Below are 25,723 nucleotides of genomic sequence, written 5' to 3' on the forward strand. Positions count from 1 at the left end.
AGGACGAGATGAGGAAGGCTGCCGTCTCCAGGGCGCCCCAGTTCCAAACTGGAGCTCGGCCTGCGCCCCATGGCGGTTGAGGAATGCGAGGAGCCTACCCATCCCCTGTGCTCACCTGGTCCTTGCTTCCTGATGACCCCAGATGTTTGAGATTCTTTGGAACCCTGATGGGTCACTGAGTTAGGACTGGGCTAGCCTTGCTCTCTCGACTTTCTGACCGCGGTGGACGCTCCGGGGAGCTGCTCGTGTGGACTGCTGGTGGGAAGGGCACCCCCTGCGCTGGGAGGCCCACTGAAGTCAGTGCAGAGTTGTTGTTCTGTCCTCTGAAGGTCTGGGGATTTGACCCCCACACACACCCTTCTGCGACCAAAGGCCTGAAGTGCTTTCTTGCCACCCCTCCCCCTGCCGCCCCCACTGGCTGTGCCTTAAGACTGACCCTGTAGGAATATTTTGTCCTCCAGCAAACCGGCGGACCCCTTGCTCCCTCTGCTCGTCGTGGACCTATTAACCTTGTTCCTGTCCCCGATATTCTCCTTGGAAGGACGGATGCTGGAGACTAGAGCTGAGATATGACCCAGGCCTGAGACCTAGAGCCACCCAGGCTTTTCGAGAAAGGAAATGCTCGCTGTTTCCCCGGAGGCTGCTCTCTGCCTGGAGAGATTACAGCTTCCTCATTAGCGTCCTGGGGGAAAGCCTGGATTCTGTCCTCAGGTCTGTCAAGGCTCTGACTTTGCAGGGAATTAGAATGAATTATGAACCGGAGCTGGTCCAAATGGTCACAGGGAGAGCAGGGCCAGGGTTGGGTGGACCCGCAGGCCCTCCATGTGTAACTCCCGGGGGGGCGGGGAGGGCATGGTGCCCCCCCCCGCCTGCACAACCAGCCCCCCTTGCAGAATAAATGTGCCCTCTTTTGGGGTGTGGGCAGGAGGCGAGTAGGGGCCCCTCGGAAGCAGGTCAAGTCCCTGCTTGCCTGACTCTCCGCACCTCCCTCGCTGTGTTCTCCCCTGAGTCCCTCTGACATTTATCGATGTCCTTTTTTGTCATCATTGTGGCAGAAAGGGCCTGTGGTGGCAGCTTTCCCCCGAGGAGGAGTAACTATCCAACAACTGTTGATTGCCTCACCCAAGCAGCCCTGGTCAAAGTGCCGCACGTCCTTGGGGACGTCAAGCCTGTTCTGCAGGCCGGCGGGGTAGGGTCTACTCTCAGGCCACCCTGATTCCTCGATGCCCTTCTCCGATCTGTCCCACCCTGGTCACCAACATCCAGGCCACTCGAGTCCTCTCTACCAAGCCCCGAGGTGGTTTTCTACCTCTGAGCACAGGCCCTGCTCAATCCAGGGACTGTCCCTGGAACAGATGTGGCACCTGGGGAGTGGGAAAGGTAGCAGAAAGGGCAGGCTCTTGGGTGGCTGGCTCATGGGATCGTTTCACACTCGTTCTTGGCAACGTTGACTGCTTTTTTAGGCCGAAGCCTAGGGTAGCTCATCAGTCACAGAACCCCATCACCGGATCTGCACGATGCATCTTTCTTGGGAGAGACTCAGCAGTGAGACCCGCAATGTAGGGTGGACATTTGCTGCCAGAGACTTCGCACTTGGCGTGTGAACCCCAGGATCACCACTTTGATTTCTGGGGGGGGGTTCCCAGGGAAAAACCTTCCCAGCTCTAGCTTTCACGTTGGGTCTCACTGTTGCCTCTGTCGGCCTGGATTCTGCTGAGACCAGATGTTCTAACTGCAGGGGCTGGCACGGCTTTCTTCCAGAGATGATTACTCCCATCTGTGCCAGACATCTTGCCCCGTGCTCTGCAATCCTTGGCTCTTGGCTTGCAGCAGATAATACCTTCAAACATGCGGTTGCAATTTATTGGCCTTATAAGTTAATTTTAGTGGGTGTGCAATTGATTGAAATCAAAGCTTAATGAAGGCCAGAGTCTGGGGGGTGGAGGAGCAGGGCGGGAAGGCATTTTGTGTTCTTCCCTTGCTTCGGGTCTGAGATAATCTTCAAAAGATTTAATTAGCTTTTCTAATCAGCCCTTCTTGTCTGGAAGAAGTTTACAGAATGAAACAAGTCTGGCGTCCCTTTGGCAGTCCAGAAACCCACGAGCCTCTCCGGGAGCAGCCAGGGTGCTTGGTGGATGGGCCTTCCCCCAGCTCTGTGCCTTCTCTCCCCTCTGGGGCCATGCTAGAATGGTGGTTATTCCTGCCTCTTCCTCCCATTCTCTGTCCCTCTGTCATTTGACATTTGGGCAGCGCTGGCCCCGGAAGGGCAGGGCATCCATACTCGTGTGTGGAAAAGGTTTGCTGCCGTGGCTTCGGGAGTCCTGGAAATTCCCATGTTCCTAGCTGCCTTCACAGACCTGAACCCTGGGCCCCTCGGGGTCTTCCGACACCCACCCCCCCCACCTCCCCACCCCCCCCATCATTGGATGTGAGCATCAGGCCTGGGGAATATCAGTGTTTCTGTCCTGGTAGGAATTGCAGAGGACAGTTGGCTTTTCTGAAGAAATGGGAGACACAGGGGCAGCAGGTTGGCGATGGTGGGGGGAGCTGTTCAGACGGGAGGTGAGGACGCCCCAGGAGAGGGCTCAGGCCCACCACCCTCCAGCCAGCTGTAGAATCAGGAGGAGCCGGGCCTTGGAAGGGCCTGGACTTGGTTCTCTCTTGTGCCCTGCTCGCTCAATGACCCTGGGCGAGTAAGTGAACCTTGTGGGCCTCTGTTTCCTTATCTGTTGAAGAGGGACCCCTGCTGGCTTCAGGGCTGAGGGAGGCATTCAGTGAGGCTCCTCTTGCACTGACTCGTCATGTCCACGTGGTGACCTTTCAGTTGTCAGGACAAGACTGTTGTGATTTTGCAGCAGTTATCCTGTGGGTGTCTTAGGTTCTGTGCCGTTATGGCTGTGGATACGGGGTGGTTTGGGTGCAGGCGGTGTCATGTCACCGGCCACCTTGGAAGGCTGTGGGTTCTGCTTGGGGCTCTGCTCCCGGCCCACAGTGAGACCTCGAGTAAATTCTGTAATTTACTCGAGTAATTCGAAAACGGACTGACGTAGTTCACATCTGTGGTGATGGGCGAGTTGCACAGACACTGAGAACCGACCATGCTCTGAGCAGGGCATGGTCGTGATGAGTGGGTCGGGTGCACACAGGAGGGAGGGAGCCAACATACGAAGTGCTTGCACAGGTTGCAAAGTGCTATGAAGGGCCAAACCCAGGCATGGAGGCAGGGCCAGCAGGGGGGCCTTACTCTAGGTTGGGGCGGAACTATGGAGTGTAGCGGGTTTGCCCTTGGGCAGGAAAGAGTTTGAGTAGCCAGCGTAGGACTGCTGCCTTTGGAGGGCTGGCCCTTGCTGGTGTCCAGGAACTTTGCTTTCTGGAAGGTTCCTACCATTCCTGATAGGATGGTTCATGATGCTTGAAACTCTTTGCACAAACACTGTGGCTTATGCTGAACTCCTGTCTCCCTTCTGGTATGTGTTAGGTGGAGAGCGCTCTAGCAGTAAAAACCCCGGTCACTGAGTCTCATGAGCGTCCCTGTAGATGGCACCTCACACTTGTCATAACTCATTGCTGGAGAAATTAAGTGCATCCTGTGTGACCCCTGGGAGAGGAGTCACAAGCTCTTGCAAACTTGTGTCTGGTTTCCTCAGGACTTCTCCCACGTGCCTTTCCGTTGCCTACTCCTGCCCTGTCTCCTTCCACTAGAATGACTCCTGGTGGCAAGACTGTGCTGAGTCCTGTGAGCCTCTTCGTGAATCACTGACCCTCGGGAGGTCATGGGGAGCCTGGGCTCAGCCATGAGCCTGGCAGGAGCCAGGGAGGGTGGTGGAGGTAATGCTCTGAGCAGTGGGAGTCACTCGGACAGTCCTGAGGTGGTTCCTGGGCTGTGGGGTCACTGAGTGAAGGCCGGGGCAGGGTGTGAGCAGTAGGGAGATGTACCCAGGCTCTTGTCAGGCATGGGCTTTGAGTGTCCTTCTCAGTGCATCAGGAAGGGCCTGGAGGGCCCCAGGGGCGCACAGGCCAGCTCTAAAGCATGTCCTAAGAAACTCTTTATAAGCAGTTTGGAGGCTGGATTGGAGAGGCCATGAGTGGAAAGATCCTGCCTCATACTTCCTGTAGTCTGGCTACTTGGTCCTAACTACTCGTCCCACAGTCTGGCTGGGTGAAATCTGTAGCTTAAGGTCACCCAGTGCTTCTCACTACCAGAAACAGCTGGCCATTACCTTCAGTCTCCAGATCCACAACCCCACTGGGAAGTGCACGAAAGAACTGAACAGGGAGGCATGAAGTGGTGGGAGATAATTCAGGAAAGTTCTGGAGCTGGGTGAAGCCTGGGCTGTTTGGTTTGGCACATCCGCCCTCACTCCCTGCCCCTTCACATGGGTCTGAATGGCTCATGATGCATAAACCTTTTTGTTTCTGCCCGGAGCTGGAACCTTTCCTCTTCCCAGATAGAACAGTCTCCAGCCAGCCCCGCGACAGGCCCTGCGGCAGGCCCCACGACAGGCCCCGCATGCTGCACTCCAGGGATGGCCGCGCGAGGATGGGGTCCGCATCTGGCTTTCCACTTGTTGGCAGTGTAATTAGTACTTGGGTTTTCACATGTATTATTGTATCTTCAGCCATGCGTACAGAGGGCCTCTGAGAACCCTCCCTGCCTGCTGTGGGACTCCGGCTTGCCACAGCCTCGGGCTTGTGTGAAAGTGCTGGAAGCACTTCTTGGGGAAACCTGGGCCCCCGTCAGTTGTGCCATTTTCATTGACTAGTGGAGAGAGGCCAGTCGACTTTCCAGGGGCGCTGAGCTAGTTAGTCTGCAGCCAGCCCCCAGGGGGCTGAGTTTCGGCTCTGCCGTGCTTTCTCCAGCCCCTAAAGAGAGGTTTTGACAAGCCTGCAAGCTGCCCCCAGCCCGCAGAGCCATGATGGGAGCGGCCACCGCAGGGCCCCTTCATCTGGCGTCCTAAAGCTGCAGCTCTGGGGTTGGTGGCCCTGGCAGGCACTGGCTCTCACCTGCTTAAAGAAAGTCAACCAAAAAGTAGGAGTGTACAAAAAACCATTTTGTGTACAAACGTGGCCCCCTGAATCAGCATCAGAGACCGTGGTTCCTCCAGAACTCTGAGGTGCTTACAAGCGTATGGCACACAGTCATGCTTTGGATTGTGCAGTTTCACGCATTGGGGTGCAGACACCCACGTGGAAGGAGGGACCAGCTCCCCCCATGGTCGAGCTGTGCTCCTGGCTCCCGGGAGACACGTCTTTTCCCAGATGCTGCTTTTTGCAGGTATTGAGGGCGGGTGGTCTTAGGAGGGTTTAGCCAGCAGGCCCTAGCTGCCTCACTGAGGTGAAGGAGCCCCCTGGCTGCTCAGTGTGGGATCCTTTGTTCCTCTGACCGTCTCCCCCACCTTGAACCAGCATTGTGTGCAGAGGTGCGGTTGTGTGTGTGTGTGTGTTCATCTTAGCTAAATTCCACCACACAGGCTGAGCCAGTGCCCACCTGCACTGTTGCAGGACCCCCTCCGCACAGAGCCAGCCAGACCCAAGGGCCAATCCCAGTCCCAATCGCAGTGGCTGGGGCACATTTCTGTCGCTGTCTAGGTTTCAGTTTTCTTAACTGTGAAATAACGTATTCAAAGCCCTTGACACAGAATGGGTTCCCATAAATGGCAACTCTTGGACGAGAGTGGCAGCCCCACAACTCAAGGCCTGGATCATCAACATTTTGAGTCGTGGGCAGAGTGGGCCGGCAGGATGGTTGAAGGGGGTCCAGAGATCCAGGAGACAGTCGCGGCAGCACAGCTCAGTCAGATCCCAGAGCCACATCTGCAGCCCTTGCAGCAGCACCCTTATTTCTAGAGAGGCCTTCATCGTGTCTCTGCAAGTACAGAAATATAAAAACCCTATAAAGAGGCTGTAAAGGAATAACAGCCGTGATCCAGATGTGCACTTTCAATGCACAACTGGCATTAAAGCCACACATGCCTAAGCTGATTGGTGTGCTTGCTCGGGGCACCGTCGCACCTGTGTGTCCTAGAGGGAATTTCCAGAGAATACCTGTCCTGTGTCCACAGGCGGATGTGGTGGAAACAGCTGGTCACACACACACACACACACACACACACACACACACACACAAGGCCCGTTGGATCTCAGTGGCACATCCCCCAGCCCAGAGCCAAGTACCCCCCTTTATCCATTTGGTGCAGAGCTAAATGCAGCCCCCGGGGAAGTGGGATGGGACCGTGCTCACGGGGCAAGCAAGACCTTGCTTCCTGTGTGCAGTTCAGAACAGGCCAGGGTTAGGAGGAGGGAGATGTGCCCTTGTCGGCCCAGAGAGAAAGAGACTTGGGAAGTCGACGGCCACCAGTTTGTGCCTGCTCTGTGCCAGCCCTTTCTGCTCTCCTGTTTCCTGTGAGCCTCCTGCTGCCTCCACGAGGTGGTTTCAGGGATGCACCCGAATGGAAGCTGGTACCCCAGAGTGGCGGAGGAGAGCCCACATGTCCCGGGCCTCCTTAGCTGTGGCTGTCAGCGTGTCTTCAGCTCTCCGCAGGCTTTCCAGAAGCTGTACCCACCGGGCAGCACCCACGCCTCCTGTCGGATGGGGAGGATGCTTAGCCTCTCAACAGTGGCGTGTTTGGAGCCAATGAGAAGGGAACGTTGGGCTGCACTGCCAGGATGGAGGCCAGGTTTTAGATGCCTCTCCAAGCAAATTGGAGGGTTTTCTTTTTTCCTGGAGTAGAATTGAATTGTTCCCACCTGTAGGTAGCAGCTGCCTTTTTATGCTCTAAGGATGTTTAAGGATGATCAGAAAAACCAACTGCTGCTGGTAGCTGAGAACTTCAGTTTCTTTTTTAGGCTGGGAGGAAACAAGAAGGTATTGTTCTGGGGCCAAACCTGAGCCACTGGTGGAATGGGTCTGCCTCGGGGCTTTATTCTTCCTGCCTTTGCCATAAAAATCAGTCAGCGGGCATAGGAATTTCTGTTTGAACAGGTGCCCACATGACCTCCTTGTCAATGTCAGGACCAAGTGCCAGTTACAGTAAAGTGTGAACCTCAGGCCTTGCTGCTGCTCGATGAGACCCCAGAAACACAACGGACCACAGACGTGACCCGGGGACCCAGAGTAGGGAAGGAGAAACCTCCTGGAATCTAACGGTTTGGGACATTTTAAGGGACAGTCTTCCTAGCTTGGGACAGGATCCTGGAAGGATTCCACTTGTTTTAAATGGACTGACATTAAAAATATGTGCAGCCAGAACCCTTGGCCTGGCATTTCAGCTGGTGCCACCACATCTGTTGGCTCTGTCCATCCCTCCTCCTCGCTGATGGACCCTGCGGTCTCTAGTCAGATCTGAGGCCATGGGAGTCCCCCACCCTCACCCCAGCCTTGATACTGCCCCCTCAACTTGAAAGAAGTGTCTAGGCCATAGGCATCCTTCCAAATTGATCATCCCTTTCTCCACAGAAGCTTCACTCCAGCCTCCAGGACTTTCTAGAGCCACTTGGGAGAGCTGGTGCACACAGTGTGGAACTTGGTCGAACTCATCTGGGTGGCACCCTACTTCCGTGTATGTTCCCACACATAAGGGTCTCCAAGGAAGAGTGGCTTGGATCAGACACGGATGACAGACTCAGAATCCCCAAGGATACATGGAAATGGTGAAGCCATGACTCTGAGAATTAAATATAACAGATCTGAGTGGAAAATCATATTCTTAGGTCCGTTTAAAAGACGGGTCTTTTAAAAACCAGGTTTTTAAAAATCTAGGACGTGGGAGAGAATTTTACAACACGATTAAAAAAAAAATAATTTCATGGGAGAGGATAAGGACAAGCTTGTCTGTGTCAATATGAGTGAGACGTGGTGGCCAGGAAAGCTGTTTCAGCCCTGGGCTCCCTGGAGGGGAAGTAGCCTCCCCCCACAAGAGATGTGCTGATAAACACACAGGGCGTTGACTTCTGTTCTCGGACCCTTACAGTAGAGGGTAACCAAGGCTTGGGGACTTGAAGTCATGTCTTATGGGCAATAATGTAATGACAGGAAGGCCAGAGGAGAGAAACCTTGGCATTAATGTAAGCCATCTTTAGTTAAAAAGACTCCATGGGAGAAAAGCATTAAGTTCTTGTTTTGTGTGGTTCTGGTGGGCAGTCGGTGCAGGTGGTCAGTCCAGTGGGAACTATTTGAACTCTTCAAAACAAAAATGGTGGCCCCGGTCAAGTAGTGAGTTTCCTGTCACTGGAGGCATGTAAGCAGAGTCTTGACCACCTTGATCACGATGTTAATAATCTGTGCTGTGGTTCTCAGGGTCTGCCTCTTACAGGCTCTCTGATGCAGCCACCGAATCCCCGGCAGTCTGAGCTTAGGAAGACCCCACTGAGCTTGTGAGCCAGCTCCTTCGTTTTGCAAATGGGAAAACAGTCTTTGGCACCACACTGGTGCCAAATAGATATTCCTTGCATTCCTCTTGGCGTATTGAACAAAGCCAACAACAGAAGAAAGCCCCTACATGCTCTAGCATCTAGGGGGCTTACCTTGTAATGCCCCTGACTCGGCTTGGGGCCTTGGGCCTTGGAGCTTGGGGATGATGGCCTGGGCTTCCGCATCGCACGTGACAGCACGCTGCCAGGGGGTCTGCGTCTGCTGCAGCCTCCTAGCCCAGCCCACGTGTGGCGAAAAGACCATGTCTGTGTGAAGCCAACAAGGGCCCGCTCCCAGCAGCTCTGTCCTGGCTGCGGTTCTTCTGGGAGGGTCGTGGCCTGTGACTCATCACCTGCCGGGGCCTCCTTATGAGACGCTCGAATCCGGCTCTTCTCCCCAGAGGCGTTTTGAAAGGAGGGAGCTCAAGCCGATCACAGCGCATTCAGTGCATTCCAGTCCCATCTTCCCTGATACACGTGCAGCCCAGTGTTGGCCAAGACTGGGGATTGGGTCATGCTCGCTTACAGCCCAGGTTCCCAGAACAAGTTTCCACTTCCTTTTGTGAAGTTGGTCATTTTGAGTGTGAAGTCTTATGTTTTTCCTTCTTTTCTACTCTGCCCCACGCCCCGGAGATCCTGCGGTTGAAGAATTAGGGACACAGAATCTGTGTCTGTGACTATGATGTGATTCAAGTGCAAGGGTCATTTTCCGGGAAAAATGCTGAACTCTGAGGACAGGAGGATTAACTGGCACGTTGGGCTTTTAGTCGGTCCACGTTCAGGGATCTGATGGTAGAGAGTAACGTGACCAGATGCTTCACTGTAATTCCCTGTGCTGATAGATAGGTAACCCACCTGCCGGTCTTGCCTTGTGCTCCTGGCTCGTCCTGGGCACAGGTATCCCATGGCGCCCCGAGCTTCTGGAGTTTACGGAACCCGTATCTGCCTGTTGTCATCAAGTACTCGTTTTCAGATGGCCTGACTTCCGGAGCCAACGCACGGTGGCCCCGTCTCCTTAGTGCCAGCCGTCTGAATTCTCTGTTCCATCTGCCTTAGAAAATGTTCACCCTCGGGGCGCCTAGCTGACCCAGTGTCTGGAGCCCACAACACTTGATCTCCGGGTCATGAGTTGGATCCCCATGTTGGAAATGGAATCTACTTCTTAAAAATAAATATTTGATTAATTAAAATTTTTTTAGAAAACAGATATGAAGCATTTACCCTTACTGAGAATGTCTCAGAAGCCCCCCAAGACCATTGGTGGAACCCTCCGATGTGTGGTTGAGGGGGTTTGCTCTTAAGTGACACCAGCTCAGAGTCTGACTCGTTTCCTCTGCTGGTGTTCCTGGGGCTTTCAGAGGCCCCACTGCCTCATGGTTCGAGACTCTCTGGGGTGGCTTCTCCAGTGTCCCTGCCGATGGTCCTCGTGTTGTCCAGCTAACAGATCATTCACCCTCTTCACCATCTGTGGGTTTCAGGCCTAACCAAGAAAAGCCTATGCTCTTGTCTTTGGGCCTCTGTGTCTGAAAGTTCTCCGAGCTGCCCGCTGACCGGAGGGTTCACCGCAGGAACTCTGGGCCTTGCCTCTTGAGCTCAAACACCAGTGTCGTGGCAGTTGGTACTGGGCCTGTCCTCCCTCCCTTCCTGGATGGCGGAGGCTTTGAGAGGATCGACCCCTGGCAGAGCCCAGAGTGGGCCCGGTTGCTTCCTCCTTAGCCTGCTCTGCGTCCTGGGCCACGCTTGAGTGTTCATTCACGTTGACGTGCAGGGCCCGAGAGCGGGTCGCTGGCGATGGTAGAGCCACCTTATTGAAATGGCATGTTAGCATTTAAACAATATTAATACTATTTGACTCATTAAATATACAAAGGCCAGTTAAAGTGCTTCCATGTGTGTGCTGTTAGTTCTGGCGGGCGACTCCTCAGATGGCTTTATGTGGTTTCAGACAACATTTTAGCACATTCTTAAAATACCCACAAAAGCCTTTATGTAAAAACTCATAAATGTGAACCACATAAAAATTATTTTTTTCCTGTTTCATGTCATTATGATCAAAGTACAGTAGGTAAGAATAAATTTTCAAAAACTTGTTGAGGTCCCTCTTTAATTAATGCTTCACTCACAGAGCGAAGCCGTAAACCATGTAATGGGGGGCTGTCTGTATGCCCCACAGTTACCCCGCCACCAACCTGCTCACCGCGGTCCTGACGGCACTTGTTGGAGAGGCTGGTGTTTCTGGGAGATTCTGAGCCGGCCCTTTCTGATCACGCAGTCTTCTGCTCCCTTTGTCTTGGAGCATCAGGTTGAGACTTGCTGCCACCCTAGTCCCTGGAGATGCCTTTTGGTGAATGGAATGCAGGTCCGTTGTTGAATTGTTGTGGTCTTGGGGCCCGGCCTGCAGAGGCCGGGTTTCAGCACGTCCGCCTCACCCCGATAGGGAACACCCCAACGGGACTCAAAGTGAGATCGCAGCATCGCCTCCAACTCGGCTGCCGTTCCTTTATTACACGTCAGATCGACTGTAAGTTCGGCTGCTCCCCAGTGGAATACTACCTCAGCTATTAAAATCACTTCTGGAGATCGTGTGGCTCCCTGGAAAAGCGCTAACAAATTCTGTGCCAGGCGCAGAGGCCGAACTCAACACGGCACCATTGCTGCGCTTGTCGTTACGTAAAAGTTAACACATCTGGACAAAGACTTGAGGGGATTTGGAAGAATCAGATTTATAGGATAAGTTGATACATGGTATCGTGAGCTGGTTTTCATGTCTCCCTGTTTTGTCATGTCCTTGCAGTGAACTTCTTAATTTTGGAGAAGAGAAAAGCTACTCACATAGAGGTCAGAACTGAGTTTGCTTTTTTACCTCCTTTGTCTCCCACATCTTGGAACTTTGGGCCCAGTCAGCGCGGCCCACAAAGGAAGCTGAGGATGCCAGGGAGAAGCTGCCCGAAGCGAGAGCCAGGCCACCGGGTGGGGCGCCAGAGTGGAAACGGCCAGTTCCACCTTATAAAACATGAATGCGGTTGTTATATTTTCCGGAAGAAAACAAACCTAAGGGATGGGACTGAGGAGGATCAACCGTAGGCTGCCTGGTGCTTTGGAGCTGGTCTCCGGGTGGTGCCGCCAAGGGCTCTCAGGCCACCGGGGTCTCTCCCCAGGTTCCCTTCTAGGGCAGCCTGGCCCACCTTCCCTGGTATTCTAACACGGTGCAGGGCCTTTGGCAAGACCACCGTTGCTCCCTGGTCGTGGGGATCAGGGTGGAAGTGTAAGAATGACCACTGGGCATCGGGCCTCCACTCCTGCATGGCCAGTGGAAAGAAGGGATTATTGGCCCTTTCTAAATGTCAGCACAAGAAAAGCCACAGTTTGTCGAGCTGTTTCTTCCCTTTTGATGTGGGGCTTCTCTCCCTACAAGCCGACCAGAGGGAAAACCAAGGGTTAGAACCCAGCCCTCTCCCTAGCAGCACTGGGATTGTCTGGACTGCTCTTCCTTCAGGAGTGCCGAGTGCCTCCTAGTGAACTTGTGAGCTGAGGGAATCACCAGGACTGAGAACAGGGCAGGAAGGCTCCCCCAGGCCCTGACTCGAGCTCACCCAAGCACCACAGGGTGTCTGGTCTAGAGGTGACCGATAGACCTCCACCCATCCCAGGTGCATTCCAGGGCAGCCTGTGGGACCAGGATGGCCCTACAGAAAGAGGTGGGGCACAGGTCCCAGACCTAAATACTTCTCTACCCCCTCCCGTCCCCGGAGAGCGGAGAGCGGGAGTGTGGAGAGTGAGTTGGAATAAGTAGGGTCCCTGAGTGCCCACTGTTGCAGATTCTGGGAGATCACCTAGGATAGCACTGAGCTCTGCCCCCCACCCCCAGGTGTGTTTGTGCTCTGTGTTGCCCTGGCCTGGAGCCAGCCACTTCCTGCCCTGGGGCCAGCACCTCCGTACATCTGTCCAGCAGACCCTCACCACGCTCCTGCTGCGTTAGCCCTGGGAGGGTAGGCAGTGCTAGGAATGGCAGCTGACAGCTTTATCACAGTGGATCCTGCGGGGATGGAGAAGTGGGGACAGGATGTGGTGGCAGCAGCAGGCCGGCCCCACTCTGCCCGAGGAATTCCAAGGGGGAGAGGGGAGGGTAGCAGACCTTGTAGGGACCCTTGGGTGCCCTGTGGGCCTGCGGTGGGTTAGGGCCACGGCACCCTCCAGCCCAAAGGCAGGAGGCTGTCGTTCTCATGAGGAAAGGCTGCTTCCTTGCTCCGATTGTTACACACTGGTGTAGATCACCAACTGACCTTCGGATCAAAACTTCTTAATTTGAAACAGTTACGGATTTACAGTAAAATTACCCCCAAAAAAGAATTCTTGTGTACCCTTCACCCACATTCTCTAAATATTAGTGTCAACTCTGTACATTTTTAGTATATAACTGCTTTGTTGAGAAATCACAGACATGTTTATTTTTAGTACTTATTTTTACTAAAATCAATAATAGTCTTTGGTCAGATTATTTATTTTCCTGGGGGTTTTTTTGTTTGTTTATTTGTTTCTAAACAGTCCCATAAAGTAGGTATTACTGTTACTATTTTATAAAGAAGCTAATGCCCAATTCAGTGGGTACCTGCTAGCACTTAAGAAACAGTTGGTGGATAATGTGCGGCCACAGCTCATGATGGGGGGTGCTGGGGCCCGTGTCCCCCCCCCCCCCCCCCGAGCCCATGCTCACACACGACACCAGCTCTCCCAGCAGGTCCCAGAGTGTGCCTGCCACACCGTGGATTCCAAGGTTAATTAGGGTCACAGAGGCCACAGACTTGCTGGTAGCGAACGTGCTAGGCCGCAGAGACGTGCGTTTTCCAGTGTTCTCGTTGGTCGTCAGCAGAGTTCAAGGCTCCACATGGCAGCTGGTGACCCGCCTGTGCCCCGGCAGCCTCGCTCTGCCACTGTCACCTTGGGTCTCGGATTTGGGACCTGGCTCGATTTCCTTTTCTCCTCTGGCCTCTTCTTATATTTGTTCTTAGGGATTTTTCCATATCGATTCAGACCTGAGTAGGGAGCTCCACCCTCAGCTCAGCTCTTCCTTTCTGGGGCTCTGGGAGGGGAGGAGTGTGCTGCTGTTTTTCCCCTTTGTCCCCCCTGTGAGATAGCCATCCCCAAAGACGGGAATGTTGAACAGTGACCATTACCCCGTAGTAATGACCCACTGACCGTCCTTTCCACGTCACACACTTTGCTGGATGCTTCCTCTGGAAGAAACCTGGAGCCCAGAGTTGTTTAGTGAGCTTGCTGAAGACCACAAAGCTAGAGTCAGTGGCAGAGCTCACACTCCGATTCATCTTTAGGACTCATGCACCCGATCTTTCTGTGACTCCTCCCCCAACCAGCAGGTGCTCAGGACACATGTGAGCAACAGCCCTGGGACCATCACAGGGAGGGAGGGTCCTTAACCCCAGACGTTCAGATGACGCTTTGCTGAATGAACCCCCAGGCTGCTGATCTTCAGTCTGACAGGCTTAACGTCTCATGGGCTCGGGCCCCTGTTTCCGGCAGGTATTTTGAAGGCGGTGTCTCGTCTGTCTACCTCTGGGACCTGGATCATGGTTTTGCTGGAGTGATCCTCATAAAGAAGGCTGGAGACGGATCCAAGAAGATCAAGGGTTGCTGGGATTCCATCCACGTGGTGGAAGTGCAGGTACGCCTCCCCAGCGGGTGTTCTTGAAGGGGCAAGTGCTGTGATGTGCAGACCACCCCCCCCCCCCATCTCTCCTAAAAATGCCCCAGAACCCGTGAGATAAAGATAAGTCAGGATTGCGGTGGTCACTGACGGTAAAGATCCCCGAAGAACTGAGCACTTGTGATCACAGATTTGGTCCCTTAGAGACCTGCTGGGATTTTACAAGGTCACGTCGTGGCCCGTATCTAAGGCAGGGACAGGTTAGAGTGACCCCGGGTCCAGGGGCCGCCTCAGGCTCTCCTCAGCTCAGAGTCCCTCCTGGGCTTCTGATCCCTTCCTCGTCCCGCAGGAGAAATCCAGCGGTCGCACCGCCCATTACAAGCTGACCTCCACCGTGATGCTTTGGCTGCAGACCAACAAATCCGGCTCTGGTACCATGAACCTCGGAGGCAGCCTGACCAGACAGGTAGGGTCTCCCGGAGGTTTGATCTTTGGGTCTGGGTGCGGCGTTTACATTAAAATGCTCCTGGGCCGGTTAGGACACACCCCTGGTAACAGGTAGGATGAGTGACTGTCGCTGTGGTGACTTAGATCCCTCGGGAGGACTGTTGGTTGCGAGTGACAGAAGTACAACGTTGCCGTTACGCAAAAATGAAAACAAGGCCGTTCGCATAACTGAGAGGCCCAGGCTTGGTTCGGGGTGTCCGGGCCCAGGACGGGAGCTCCGGCACCGCCTGGCTTCTGCTTCTGGCCCCGGGCAGTCCTGGGGGGAGCTCTTCTTTCAGAATTCCGTCTGCCCTCACCCCAGAAATGTCTCCCTGGCCTCGGTTGCTTGTGTCCACCACGGGATCACCTCCTGAGGCCGAGGGGCATGAGGCAGTCTGGGCAGGCTGGGGGGCACGTGACTGCGGGGAGTGGTATCGATGAAAAAGGGGTGTCGGATTCCTGCACGAGCACCTGGCCGCTTTTCACGGGGCGCGGGGGGTGGCTGCGGGCAGGCAGCAGACCCGGGCCCTGGGCAGAGGCGCTCTGTGCCGAGACGGGGCGGGGGGCGGGACTGGGGGTGACGGCACAGCCAGAGGGCGGCGGCGGGCTGCTGGGCCAGTAGGCAGCGTCTCCAAAACGAGGAGAAAAGCCGAAATAAAAGCTGAGAGGATCCGGAAGAGGATGTGCCTACATGAAGCATCTGAGCGGGTTTCCGGGCCTTCCTGCGCGGGGGCCCGTAGGGACCCGTCACGGCGGCGCGGGGCCGAGCCTGTGTCCCCTGAGCCCCGGCCCCCGCACAGCCGCGACGCTCCCCGGCATCCCTGGCGAAGGCTGGAGCGGGGCCTTTCAGAACTCCTCACGTTCATCCCCCTCACGAAGGAAAAGCTGCTTCAGTCGCAGGATCCCGACGTCGAGGTCGGAAGAGCTGAGAGCTCCCCTCCCAGCCCGATGCGACCCCTGCCGCCCCCTCGGCCGGACCAGGGAGCACTGGCCTCTGGGAAACACCCGGAACAGACGCTGTGGCCCAGCGTGCCCCGGGGCGCTTCGGCCGGCACCTCACCTCACCTCACCTCACCTCACCTCACCTCACCTCACCTCACGAGTGCGCCGCGTCGCTCCCACCCCTTCTCTCTCAGCGGCCTCGGGGGTCCAGCGACTTGTCGTGTGGTCGGTCCGTAAGAGGTTGGTGTTTGTCCTCACAGTTTGACTTTCACCCGCTCGCTCCTCAGCAGTGAAGCTGACTCTTGGTCTCAGCTGTCCCGGGGGTCGCCGTTCCTCTTGGTTCTGTCATTTGCACCTTAACCGGGATGACTGTGACTTTGTGGTTTCAAGGCCAGATGCAGAGCCCTCCAGCGGGGCTACCGGACACCTCAGACGGAGGCATCGGTCTGATAATCACCTTTTGTAGGTGCTTTTCTTAGGGGGAGTTGGCTGACCGGCTGTTAATCCACCGTCTGAGCTTCACATTTTTAAAGAAACGCCCTTGGAGTGGTCTGTGGTCCGATACCCACCGCCACTTCCGTCTGGCTCCCCGCCTCAGTAGGACCGGGGCTGCAGGCGTGGCCGCAGCTGCTTCCTCCTCACCGGGACACACCCCGTCACTGTAGCTCAGGCCCATCTCCTCCTGCAAGGAACGGGCTGTGCTGTTCCCCACACCTGGCCGCCACCCACCCGAGGCAGCCGTGTCCCTGCACCGTCCTCAGCAGCACTGAGGAGCCCGTTGGACACGGAGATCTTTGGCCCTGTCCTGACCCACCAAATTGGGATCTCAGTTTAGCAAAAACTTCCAGGTAATCTATATGCACACCGACTTTCGACAGGTGCTCCTCTTAGGTTCTGCACCCCACTGCACCGTCGGTGGAGGGTGGTCCCGAACCCACACCATCCGCAGCACTTCTCTGGCCACTAGCAGGGCATCCCACAGGCAGCGACAGTGCCCCTGACGCTGTCCACCTGAAGATGGCCTCAGATCCCACCAGTTGAGGGCTCAGGCTCCTGCCCCCCGCCCCCCCCCCCAGACCTCTTCAGATGCCAGCCGCAAGTCAGGGTGCCACCTGTGCTTCTGACCGGGGTCTCCGTGACCCCCTCCTGGGATCTGATTACTTCACTGGAGTGGTCACAGAAGCTCACCCAGGGACTCATTAGACTGGTTTATCAGAGTACACAAATCAGCAGCCAAGTGGATACATCAGATGAGGTCATAAACAAAGGAGCTTCCGTCGTCTTGGAGTTGAGCTGGCCCAGCATGGTGGCACTTAGAAGCATTCTGTTCCCCAACCTGGAAACTCTCTGAAGCCCCCTGCTCCCCTGCCTGGAAATTGGGGCGGTACTGAAAGTCCCCCGGTCACCAGAGGTGTTTTCTAAAGTCACTCCATTAACGCGAGCCCAGTGTAGGAAGGGGCTCATTATGAGTAACAAGACCCCCAAGTCACCTGGACGGCCCTGAAGTGACTTCAGGAACGAAGGACAGGAAGCCAAGAAAGATGGCTCCATAGTGGCTCAGGAGAATCCAAGGCTTATGGGAGCCCTGAGCCGGGAACCGTGGACCAAGACCAGTACACGTGAGGAGTGTGTGTGTCTTGGTCATCTGAACGAATATATGTGTTTCTTACAAATCAGGTTGGCCCAGCTCCACGTGCCTCTCCATCTTTTGCTTCAGTGTCCTTAGCAGCTCACGTCCAGGATGTCCCTCCCCTCCAAGTATGTCTCAGGTGAGCTGAGAGCTGGACTCAGAGGTGCTGCTTCCCCCAGAGCAGACCCGTCTTCCCATCCGCTTCAGATGCCTCTTGAAGCATCTGCGTGTAGGACCCCCGACGGCGCCATCCCAAGGGACGGCCTTCGCCTGGTGTCTCTGTGTGAAGGGAGGAGAAAGCACAGACCCAGGAACCCCTGGTCTCCCCGAAGTCGGTGCTGGCCACAGCACAGCGCCCTGGAGAATGTCATCCAAGGGAGCGCCTCACCCACCCCGGGGCCAGTAGTGCCTGAGCTCTTGAGGGTTCCTTTTGATAGCAGACATCTTTTTAAGAGAGATGAAAATTCCAATCTTTTAATACCTCTATTTGATAGAAAAAAAAAATATGAAAAGGATGAATTCAGTGACTCTTTCAAGTGGATCTGTAGCCACAAAACCATGGATGTGCACTTGAAAACTTACAGAGCAGGTGTTTTGTCAGCAGGCCTGGGGCACATATCCGAGCCTTAGGCTTTCCGTGCTAAGCCTCCACCGCCTCCACTGAGCCTAAGCAGCCTGAGGCCACCAGGGATCTTGGGTGTCCCTGGGTGGGGCTGTCCCCACTCCTCGGAACCGAGGCTGGTGCATGGACACCAGGCCTTTGTCCTCCAGGAACGACTGGCCGGGCAGGCAGCCGAGCCCCCAGGCAGCGAGCTCTCCCACTGGCCGGGCAGCCCACCTCCCCCACACCCTGCCACCTGGGCACCAGTGGAACATCCTAAATCTGTATCCGGAGACAGCTTCCTGCACCACTTACCGCTCCAAACTGTTTATAATTCCACTGGTTTACGGCGACCGGACAAATATTCCATCCCCAGCCTTCCTGGTAGTTTCGGTCAGAGCGGCCAGCCCATGGCCAGGGTCTGGTTCCGGCTCGCCGCGAGCAGCGTCCTGCCAAGCCACATGGGCCCGATGAGGGGCTCTCCTCAGCACACCGGGCCGTGGCTGCAGGACTGTTTGGACTGCCTGGTGCTCTTGGGCTTTGATGAGGAAATTCATGCCTCTGTCATCATCCCCACGGCCGGTCACATAACTCATCTGAGGTGCATTAAAGCCGGGGCTGGTTTCCAAGGTAAGTAATGTGAAAGGAGAGCCAGGGCAGCGGCGGGGGAGACACATCTCCGGCAGTGATGCATGGCTTCTGAGCAAATGGGAAACGGGTCGCCGGTTGAGCCGTGTGTCCCAGATGAACCTCGAGAAAACATCTGGTTGCCTTGGACGGGGGACACAGGGGTCCCAGGTGAGCCGAGCAAACCCATGGTAAAGGGTGAACATGCATGGTGGTTTGGGGGGCTGTCTCCGGGCTTAGACGCAAGGTAGTGTTACCTTTCCCACGTAACAGGTGAGGAGACTGACGTTTGAGCCACAAAGTGATTTCCTCGCGATGATCTGGCTAGGACAGGGTGAGGGAGCTGTTAGAGTCCCCCAGGAGTGAGGTGACTCGGGCCAGATGGAGGCCACCAGGAGGGCTGGAGGGGATAAGCCCGCACCCAGGAGGTCAGTATGTGAGCTGGTGTGAGCCTCAAGGCAGGAAATAACGGAGGGCAGGGAGAGGGGAACAGAGAGGGACACATTTTGGGATAGAGCGGGCAACGTTTGGGTGACCTACCACCACGTGAGCCATTGGATCAGAGGAGGCTTCCCCATTTGAGCTCCTCCATCAAGTAGTGCTTGTGGTGACCAGACCCAAGGTGTCCCTCTGGAAGCTAGGCCTCGCTGCAGCCACACACTCAAACCTCATGCCTCGTGTGTGTCTGGAAGGACCCACATCACCGGGCACCAACCCTGCAAGCTCTCCTGGCCAGTGATGAGGCACATTCCTCCACAGAGCAGCCCCCCGCCCTCGCTCCTCAGGGCACAGCCCCTGTGCTCCCTCCCCTTGCCTGTTCCCTCTGTCCCCAGGGGTCCCTCCCCAGCTTCAGAGGCTTTGTCCCCAGCCCTCTCCTCTCTCAGTTGAGGCAGCTGTAAGTGTAGGACATGGAGAACTTCCTTCAAATGGTTGGTAAATCTAACAATGACCCATGAGATGAGTCACATGTCGCCCTCACCCATCACCTACCCTTTGGCCCGCCCTTCCCTTCACTCCCACCTAGCACAGTCTCCCTTAGGGATGTCACTGGAAACGAGGCAGGTACATAAAGTGTTTTGGCAAATCCACGCAGCCAGGGGGCTGGGGAGGGAGGGCGCGCGGTGGTCTGTGTGGGAGCCCCGCACAGCCAGATCATGCAGTCCTTCCAGGGGAGGAGGGCGGAGGGAAGGCTGTGGAGCAAGTAAGAGATGTTGTAAGCCAAGTACCAACATGTTGTAAAGGAAGTTGCATTGAGAGGTCACTTCTCCTGTGTGACAGCTGGAGACGTGAGAAAGAGGCAAGATCATAAATCTCTGGAAGGAGATCCAAGGTTTCCGATCCAGGGATGGGCCCTGCAGATGTTCGTTTGATATTTTTTTCAGATTCTAAATATTTAGAAACAAAGGTGGAATGTTTTGTCGAGTAGGGGGATTAGGCTGGTCCTTTGCAAGCTGAGCTCTCTCCCCACTCAGGCGCAGGCGCCCTGTGACAGATCTTCACGCAGTAAGACTCCAGCAGAGGCACCTGCCCGGGTGTCATGGCAGAGAAATCCTCTTTGACTCGAGCTTGGCAGTCAGGCAAGGCCAGGCTGTCCATCCTGGTGAGGGGAGGAGGCCCTCACGCTCCCCCGGATGTAGGGGAGCAGGGCTACGGGCTCAGGGAGTGCTTTCTTGCTGTGGGAGGCACAGCTACAGCTGCAGCCGGCTCCCTGTGTTCCCGGAGGTGGCCTGGAGGCTCCAGCGTTGTGGCTTCTAGGGACAGTCAGGCCACAGAGGAAGGGACTGGAGATCCTGGGGTGGGGAGGGGGCCGAGCAGGGATGGATACTGTTGGGAGTCTCCAAGCCCTGGACTGTGGTCCGTCTCAGATTTTTTTCTCATAAAGAATGTACATGAATGTGAGCACACGGAGAGGTCTCGTGGAAGAAAACAAGCTGTGGAATTGTCCAGACCTGGTTCAGTCCTAGCCTGCTGCCTTCCAGCTGTGTGACCTGGACAGACCACTCCCCCCTCCCTTTTCCAAAATATGCATTTTCACCCTCAAGCTAATAATGCTTATTCGGAAAAGTTGCTATGGTTTGTGCTCAATAAATAACAGCTATTTCTGCTACTACCACATACCTTACAAGCAGAGACTTTTCCATCTTCTAGAATACTTCTGTAGTTTTAGGCTCAATTAAAATTTCCCTAAACCGGGGCAAACCGAACCTTCCTTGAGAGGCCCTCTGGCCATGTTAAGTCCTGGCCTCCAGCCCAGCTCCTAACCAGAGCCTGGTTCAGTCATCGGGAGGACGTCGCCGGCTTCTGCGGAAGAGCCAGGACCGGAGGAGCCCCGGGAACGGAGCTGCCATTCTCCCGGGCTCCGTCCTGATCCTGCGTGTAGTAGCTCATTCAGCAGAGGCCCGTGGGCTCCAGGGGCGGAGCCATGGAGCAGGCGCCGGCTGTGCTGCAGAGCGGCCGGAGAGGCTGTACGCACACCCCTTCCGAGGTAGACAGCCTGCCTTCCAAACACCATGTCCTTCCCATCTCCAGGCCACAGAGAGGAGGAGGTGCTTGATGGGGACGAGCGGGCTGGGCCCAGACTTCAGACTTGGTTGGAACCACCTTGTGGAACATCTGTGCGGCCACAGCACATAAAAATGTTTTCGTCTGGCAGCCACTTTTATAAGGATGTAATAATATATGCATTGCAAAAATAGTCCTATTTTTGGTGGGTCAGCATTTCCAGCAAGCTGACCCTGACCAGGTGTGGAGGGAGTCAGCAGGGGTGTGGGCAAGGGGGCCGTGGAAACGTCTGTGTTGCAAGACCTCTGCCTGCACCCCAGCCCTTGTCTTCCTTCCCCCTCCCCGGTCCCTGCTAGGCCTTTCCTTGGGCTCAGATCCCCTGCCACGAGCTTAGGGACCTCTTGTGCCCTTTAGGGGAGACCAAGCCTCCTCACTTTCCCCCTCCCTGTCCCCCCTACCCTCACACCCACCCCAGACCTCTCTTACCTTTGGACAACCAGTAGTTTGATCCTGGAGCACAAAGATGATACCCAAGAGGTTGGGTTGCTGATGTGACTTTACTTACCCTGATGGCCCAGAGCCCTTTGCCAACAGCTCTGACCCCAGTGGGGTGCCTGGCTGGTGTAGTCGGTTCCGCGTTCAGCTCTTGGTTTCGGTTCAGGTGGTGGGACCGAGCCCCCGTCTGGCTCTGTGCTCAGCCTGGAGCCTGCTCCAGATTCGCCCTCCCGCTGCCAGTCCCACTTCTATGCGTTGCGCACACACTCACTCTCTTTCTCGTGTAAATAAATCTTTAAAGAATTAATTAAAATAACATAAAGTGGGCCCCTCCACAAGCTCAGCCTGAGGTTGCCAGGAGTCCACCGCCTGCTCGGGACTGGGGAGGGTGAGACTCACACTCTGTGGGAGGACAAGACTCGTGGGGGTCAGGCCCGTCGGGCTTCTCCCTGACAGCCCAGCCGCGCTCCACGCTGCCCTCTGGCCCAAAGAACCTTTTCCGTGTCAGGGAAGGGAGCACACGGTCCTGAGTGGCTCAGTTGCTCAGTTGGTTAAGCGTCTGCCTTCGGCTCAACTCGTGATCTCTGGGGTCCTGGGAGTGAGTCCCGCAGGATGGAGCCCTGCATCGGGCTCCCTGCTGGGGGGGGGGTCTGCTTCTCTCTCCCCCTCTGCCTGCTGCTCCGCCCACTTGTGCGCTCACCCTGCACACGCTCGCTTGCTCTCGCTCCCATTCTCTGCCAAACAAATCTTTCTTAAATATTTTTTTTAAATGGGTAGATGGGGCAGCCCCGGTGGCGCAGTGGTTTGGCGCCGCCTGAAGCCCGGGGTGTGATCCTGGAGATCCGGGATCAAGTCCCACGTCAGGCTTCCTGCATGGAGCCTGCTTCTTCCTCTGCCTGTGTCTCTGCCGCTCTTTCTGAATAAATAAATAAATCTTAAAAAAAGGGGAGGGGGTAGATGGATCACCATCCTTCCTGACCCTTCAGCATGCACAAACTCCAGTTGTCCTGACAGTAGGGTTTTGGCCGAGGGCAAATGTTCCAGCAAATGCTATGGGGTGGCCCGGGGGGGGGGGGTAATTTAGGAAACCTGGAAAGATGGGGAGTAGCTAGCACATCTCTGTTCAGGAGCAGTCTGACTTCTATTTTGTAGGGACCTGTGTAGTCTTCTGAGGATCAAGACTCCCCGGGATCGCTGGCCCAGGGGTGCTGGGGGCAGGGCAGATACTCCGTTCTTGCCCATTCTTGGGGTCAGGGCATTCGGACTTTCTAGTGCATAAACTCCAGCTTTGCCCATGGGTCTCTAAAACTCCGACACCGACACCTTTAACTGAATCCAGCCTTGCAGATGTGGCCGGGCCCAGACCTTCCTGAGTGTTGGAGCCCTGCGGCTGCAGCGCCATCACGTGGTCGGGCCAGGCCCTGCCCCGACGGGGACACCGGGAACCCACCTGTAACCCGAAGTTGTGTGAAAGCTCTTGTGGCTGCTTGTCACAATCTCACCGAGCTTGAAATCCTCCCAAAACCATGCGTCTCTTCACGGGACTGGGCTCCCATTTTATACTTGGCGAGGTTCATGTTTGAGGTGGAGAATGTGACTTGCACTGTCCCCAGCCAACTGGGCGGAAGAGCAAACGTGCTGTGGCCCGGGCAGATATCGTGACATCCTTGAGCTTTCATTCCCTTGGGTTGGAAACAGAGTTCTTCTAGGGACTGAACAGAATAGGTGAGTCTGCACCTGGCAGCTGCTGTGTCCCGGACCAGCCCATGGCCCTGGCTTCCGATCATCTGGACCCTTGGTGCTGTCACCAGGATGCCCATAAGGCGCTCTCAGCTGTGCCTTCTTTAAGCCCCGGACAGGCAGGCTGGCTCAGGGCCAGGCAGGAGGCCTGCGGGATGCCGGGGAGGCCACCCCTGGGAACCTGCCAGGGGCGTGAGCTTCCTGGAGGGATTCTCGCAGAACTTGGTCGCGGTGAGCCCATGTGTGGATTCCTAGATTTGAGAGAGCTGGTTTAGATGTGCCAACAGATGATTTTTTAAATTTTTATTTATCCACTAGAGATACAGAGGCAGAGACACAGGCAGAGGGAAAAACAGGCTCCCTGTGGGGAGCCCAATGCAGGACTCGATCCCAGGACCCCGGCATCACACCCTGAGCCAAAAGCAGGTGCTCAACCACTGAGCCACGCAGGGGTCCTGCCAACGGATGATTTTTAACAGTCTCATCAAAAATGGTGTGGATCAGTGTCAGACTCGTGTCTTCCTTGTTTCACGAAGGTAGGGCCAGCCCCCGCGTGTGCTGACTGGTCAGGGATGGCTGCTCCCCAGGATGGGGCTGGCCTCACTCACCCCGGGAACCTGATTAGTTCAATGACGTGGGTCTCTCCTACCATCTGCTTGCCCAGTTGTGGTTTCATCTTGCTTTTAACTGGGGCTTTTCTACCATTTCTGGCCTCGAAATAATTCTCCCCGATACAGAAGTCAAAATAGGTGAGAAGCAGCAAAGCCTCTGGCCTCCGAGCACACCGCCGTCCAGGTCTCCAGCCCCAGAGGCCCTTCCCCCGCTGCCCTGCCCGCGTTTTCTCCACTCGCCTGAGTCCATCCTGAGCTCTGGCTGCCCCGATGACACGCTCTGATCTTTTCATCCTGTCTCGGCCTCCGCGTCTTCAACCACTGTCCGTTCCGTGACCGGGATGTTCAGCACCCTCCGGGGCACCCCGCGAGCTGTGGACACGGGGACCTCTCCTGGAGGAATCGGCCTCATGGGAGACGGGGGGTTCTCAAGCGGGAGCGCCCAGGTCGTGAAGCCCCGGCCCCACCCGCTGCCGCCTCTAATAGCTGTAACGGTAACGATTATCGGGTCAGAACAGACCCCGCGAGGCTCGATGGCTGGGTCCCCCCCAGGACCCCACTTGGTCACAGTCTAGGAACCTGGGTCCCGACGGCCGGCCCCGCCACCAGTCCGCGCGTCCCCTCAGCCCGGCTCCGGGCTGCTGGTCCCTCCCTCCGAAGCTGCGCCGCAGGGCCGTCAAAGCACGGCGGAGGCTCCCCCGCAGGGGACACGGACAGCCCGAGCCCGGCCTGGTGGTCCTCTGCTGGCCGAGCTGCGTGGACCAAAGCTGAGGCCCCCCCCGCGGGGGTGCCACGCGGAGCAGCCGGCTCTGCGCAGCCCGGGCTCGTTCGCAGGAGCGCGCGGGCCTCTGACGCCGAGGGACCGTCTGATCTCTTGCAGATGGAGAAGGACGAGACCGTGAGCGACTGCTCCCCGCACATAGCCAACATCGGGCGCCTGGTGGAGGTGAGTGGGCCCCGGGCTCCTCCCGGCGGGGCAGCCCGCAGCGTGCGCGAGTCGTGTTGCTCGGGCCTTGCCCATCTGCCCGGGGCTCGGCTCCCCAAGCCCGCGGGCTGGCAGGCGCCCCAGCTCAGCCAGGACGCACCCGTCGGGGCCGCGGCCCCTGCCTTCCCTTGGCCACACTCTGTGTTGGTCGGGGGACCAAGGGGTGGAGGCGTGGTACAGACACGGGGAACCTGCCAGTGGCGTGAGCTCCCTGGAGGGCCATCGGCGTTGGCCACTGGTCCCCGAGTGTTGGCTTCTCAAGCCTGAAGCCTGGGAAGCGCTCCGTGGAGTCTCGGCAGGCGGCAGGCGTGGGGGCCTGGGGGCCTGGGGGCCTGGGGGCCGGCCTGGCTGTGGCGCGGTCCTGCACCTCCCCCCTGTGGTGGCGGCGGGGACTGCAGGGGTGAGCAGCCGGTGGGGAGGGTGGGCCTGGGGCCTCCCGTTTGCCGCCCTGACCTGACCGACCTCCCTTCCAGGACATGGAAAATAAAATCAGAAGTACGCTGAATGAGATCTACTTTGGAAAAACAAAGGACATCGTCAACGGGCTGAGGTAACGTACCCACAGCACAGGCTTCACGACCAAAAGACGTGGGTTTGAATCCTAGGCGTGCTGCGTCGGGTGGCACCGGCCTCGGGTCGTCGCTGGCTCCTGCCTGCTGTTGTGTTTGCTGGTGGGCGCTCACGTGGAGCCCATCGGTGCCCTCGGGACCGCGAGGGAGTGCAGCCTGTCGGGCGGCCTGCTCTTCTCTGGAGCCCCCGGGGCTCTGGTGGCCGTGACCCTGTCCTGAGCTGCCCCCCCCCCCCTTCTGGTGCCCTCGGTTCTGCAGCACTGGCCCAAAGGAAGGTGGAAAGGGTTCTCTGGGCCGTCGAAGTCCGGCGGGACAGGGCAGGAGATGCAAACCGTGTGACGAGCACTGGCCTTGGGGTCAGAAAACTAAGAGCTCCTGCAGGTGCTGTGTGACCCCCGGCTGGTGGCTCCTTTCCATGGGCTTCCCCCAGCCGGGGGGGCAGGTGGGGTAGCCTCTGCCCTCAG

General features: G+C 56.5%; 1 protein-coding gene across 2 annotated transcripts in view; it reads left to right on the top strand.

The window, feature by feature from the left end:
* The window catches only part of CAPZB (capping actin protein of muscle Z-line subunit beta), a 130,118-nt gene that overhangs the window by 100,311 nt on the left and 4,084 nt on the right, over positions 1 to 25,723 (top strand). For both annotated transcript variants that reach the window (XM_041765144.1, XM_041765145.1), the window contains exons 5-8: positions 13,948 to 14,089; positions 14,421 to 14,537; positions 24,586 to 24,651; positions 25,164 to 25,240. In XM_041765144.1, coding sequence (XP_041621078.1) covers positions 13,948 to 14,089; positions 14,421 to 14,537; positions 24,586 to 24,651; positions 25,164 to 25,240 — 402 coding nt within the window. The remainder of the gene's footprint in view (positions 1 to 13,947; positions 14,090 to 14,420; positions 14,538 to 24,585; positions 24,652 to 25,163; positions 25,241 to 25,723) is intronic.

The sequence above is a fragment of the Vulpes lagopus genome, chromosome 8 (genome assembly GCF_018345385.1).
Source record: "Vulpes lagopus strain Blue_001 chromosome 8, ASM1834538v1, whole genome shotgun sequence".
In the NCBI taxonomy this organism is placed as follows: domain Eukaryota; kingdom Metazoa; phylum Chordata; class Mammalia; order Carnivora; family Canidae; genus Vulpes; species Vulpes lagopus.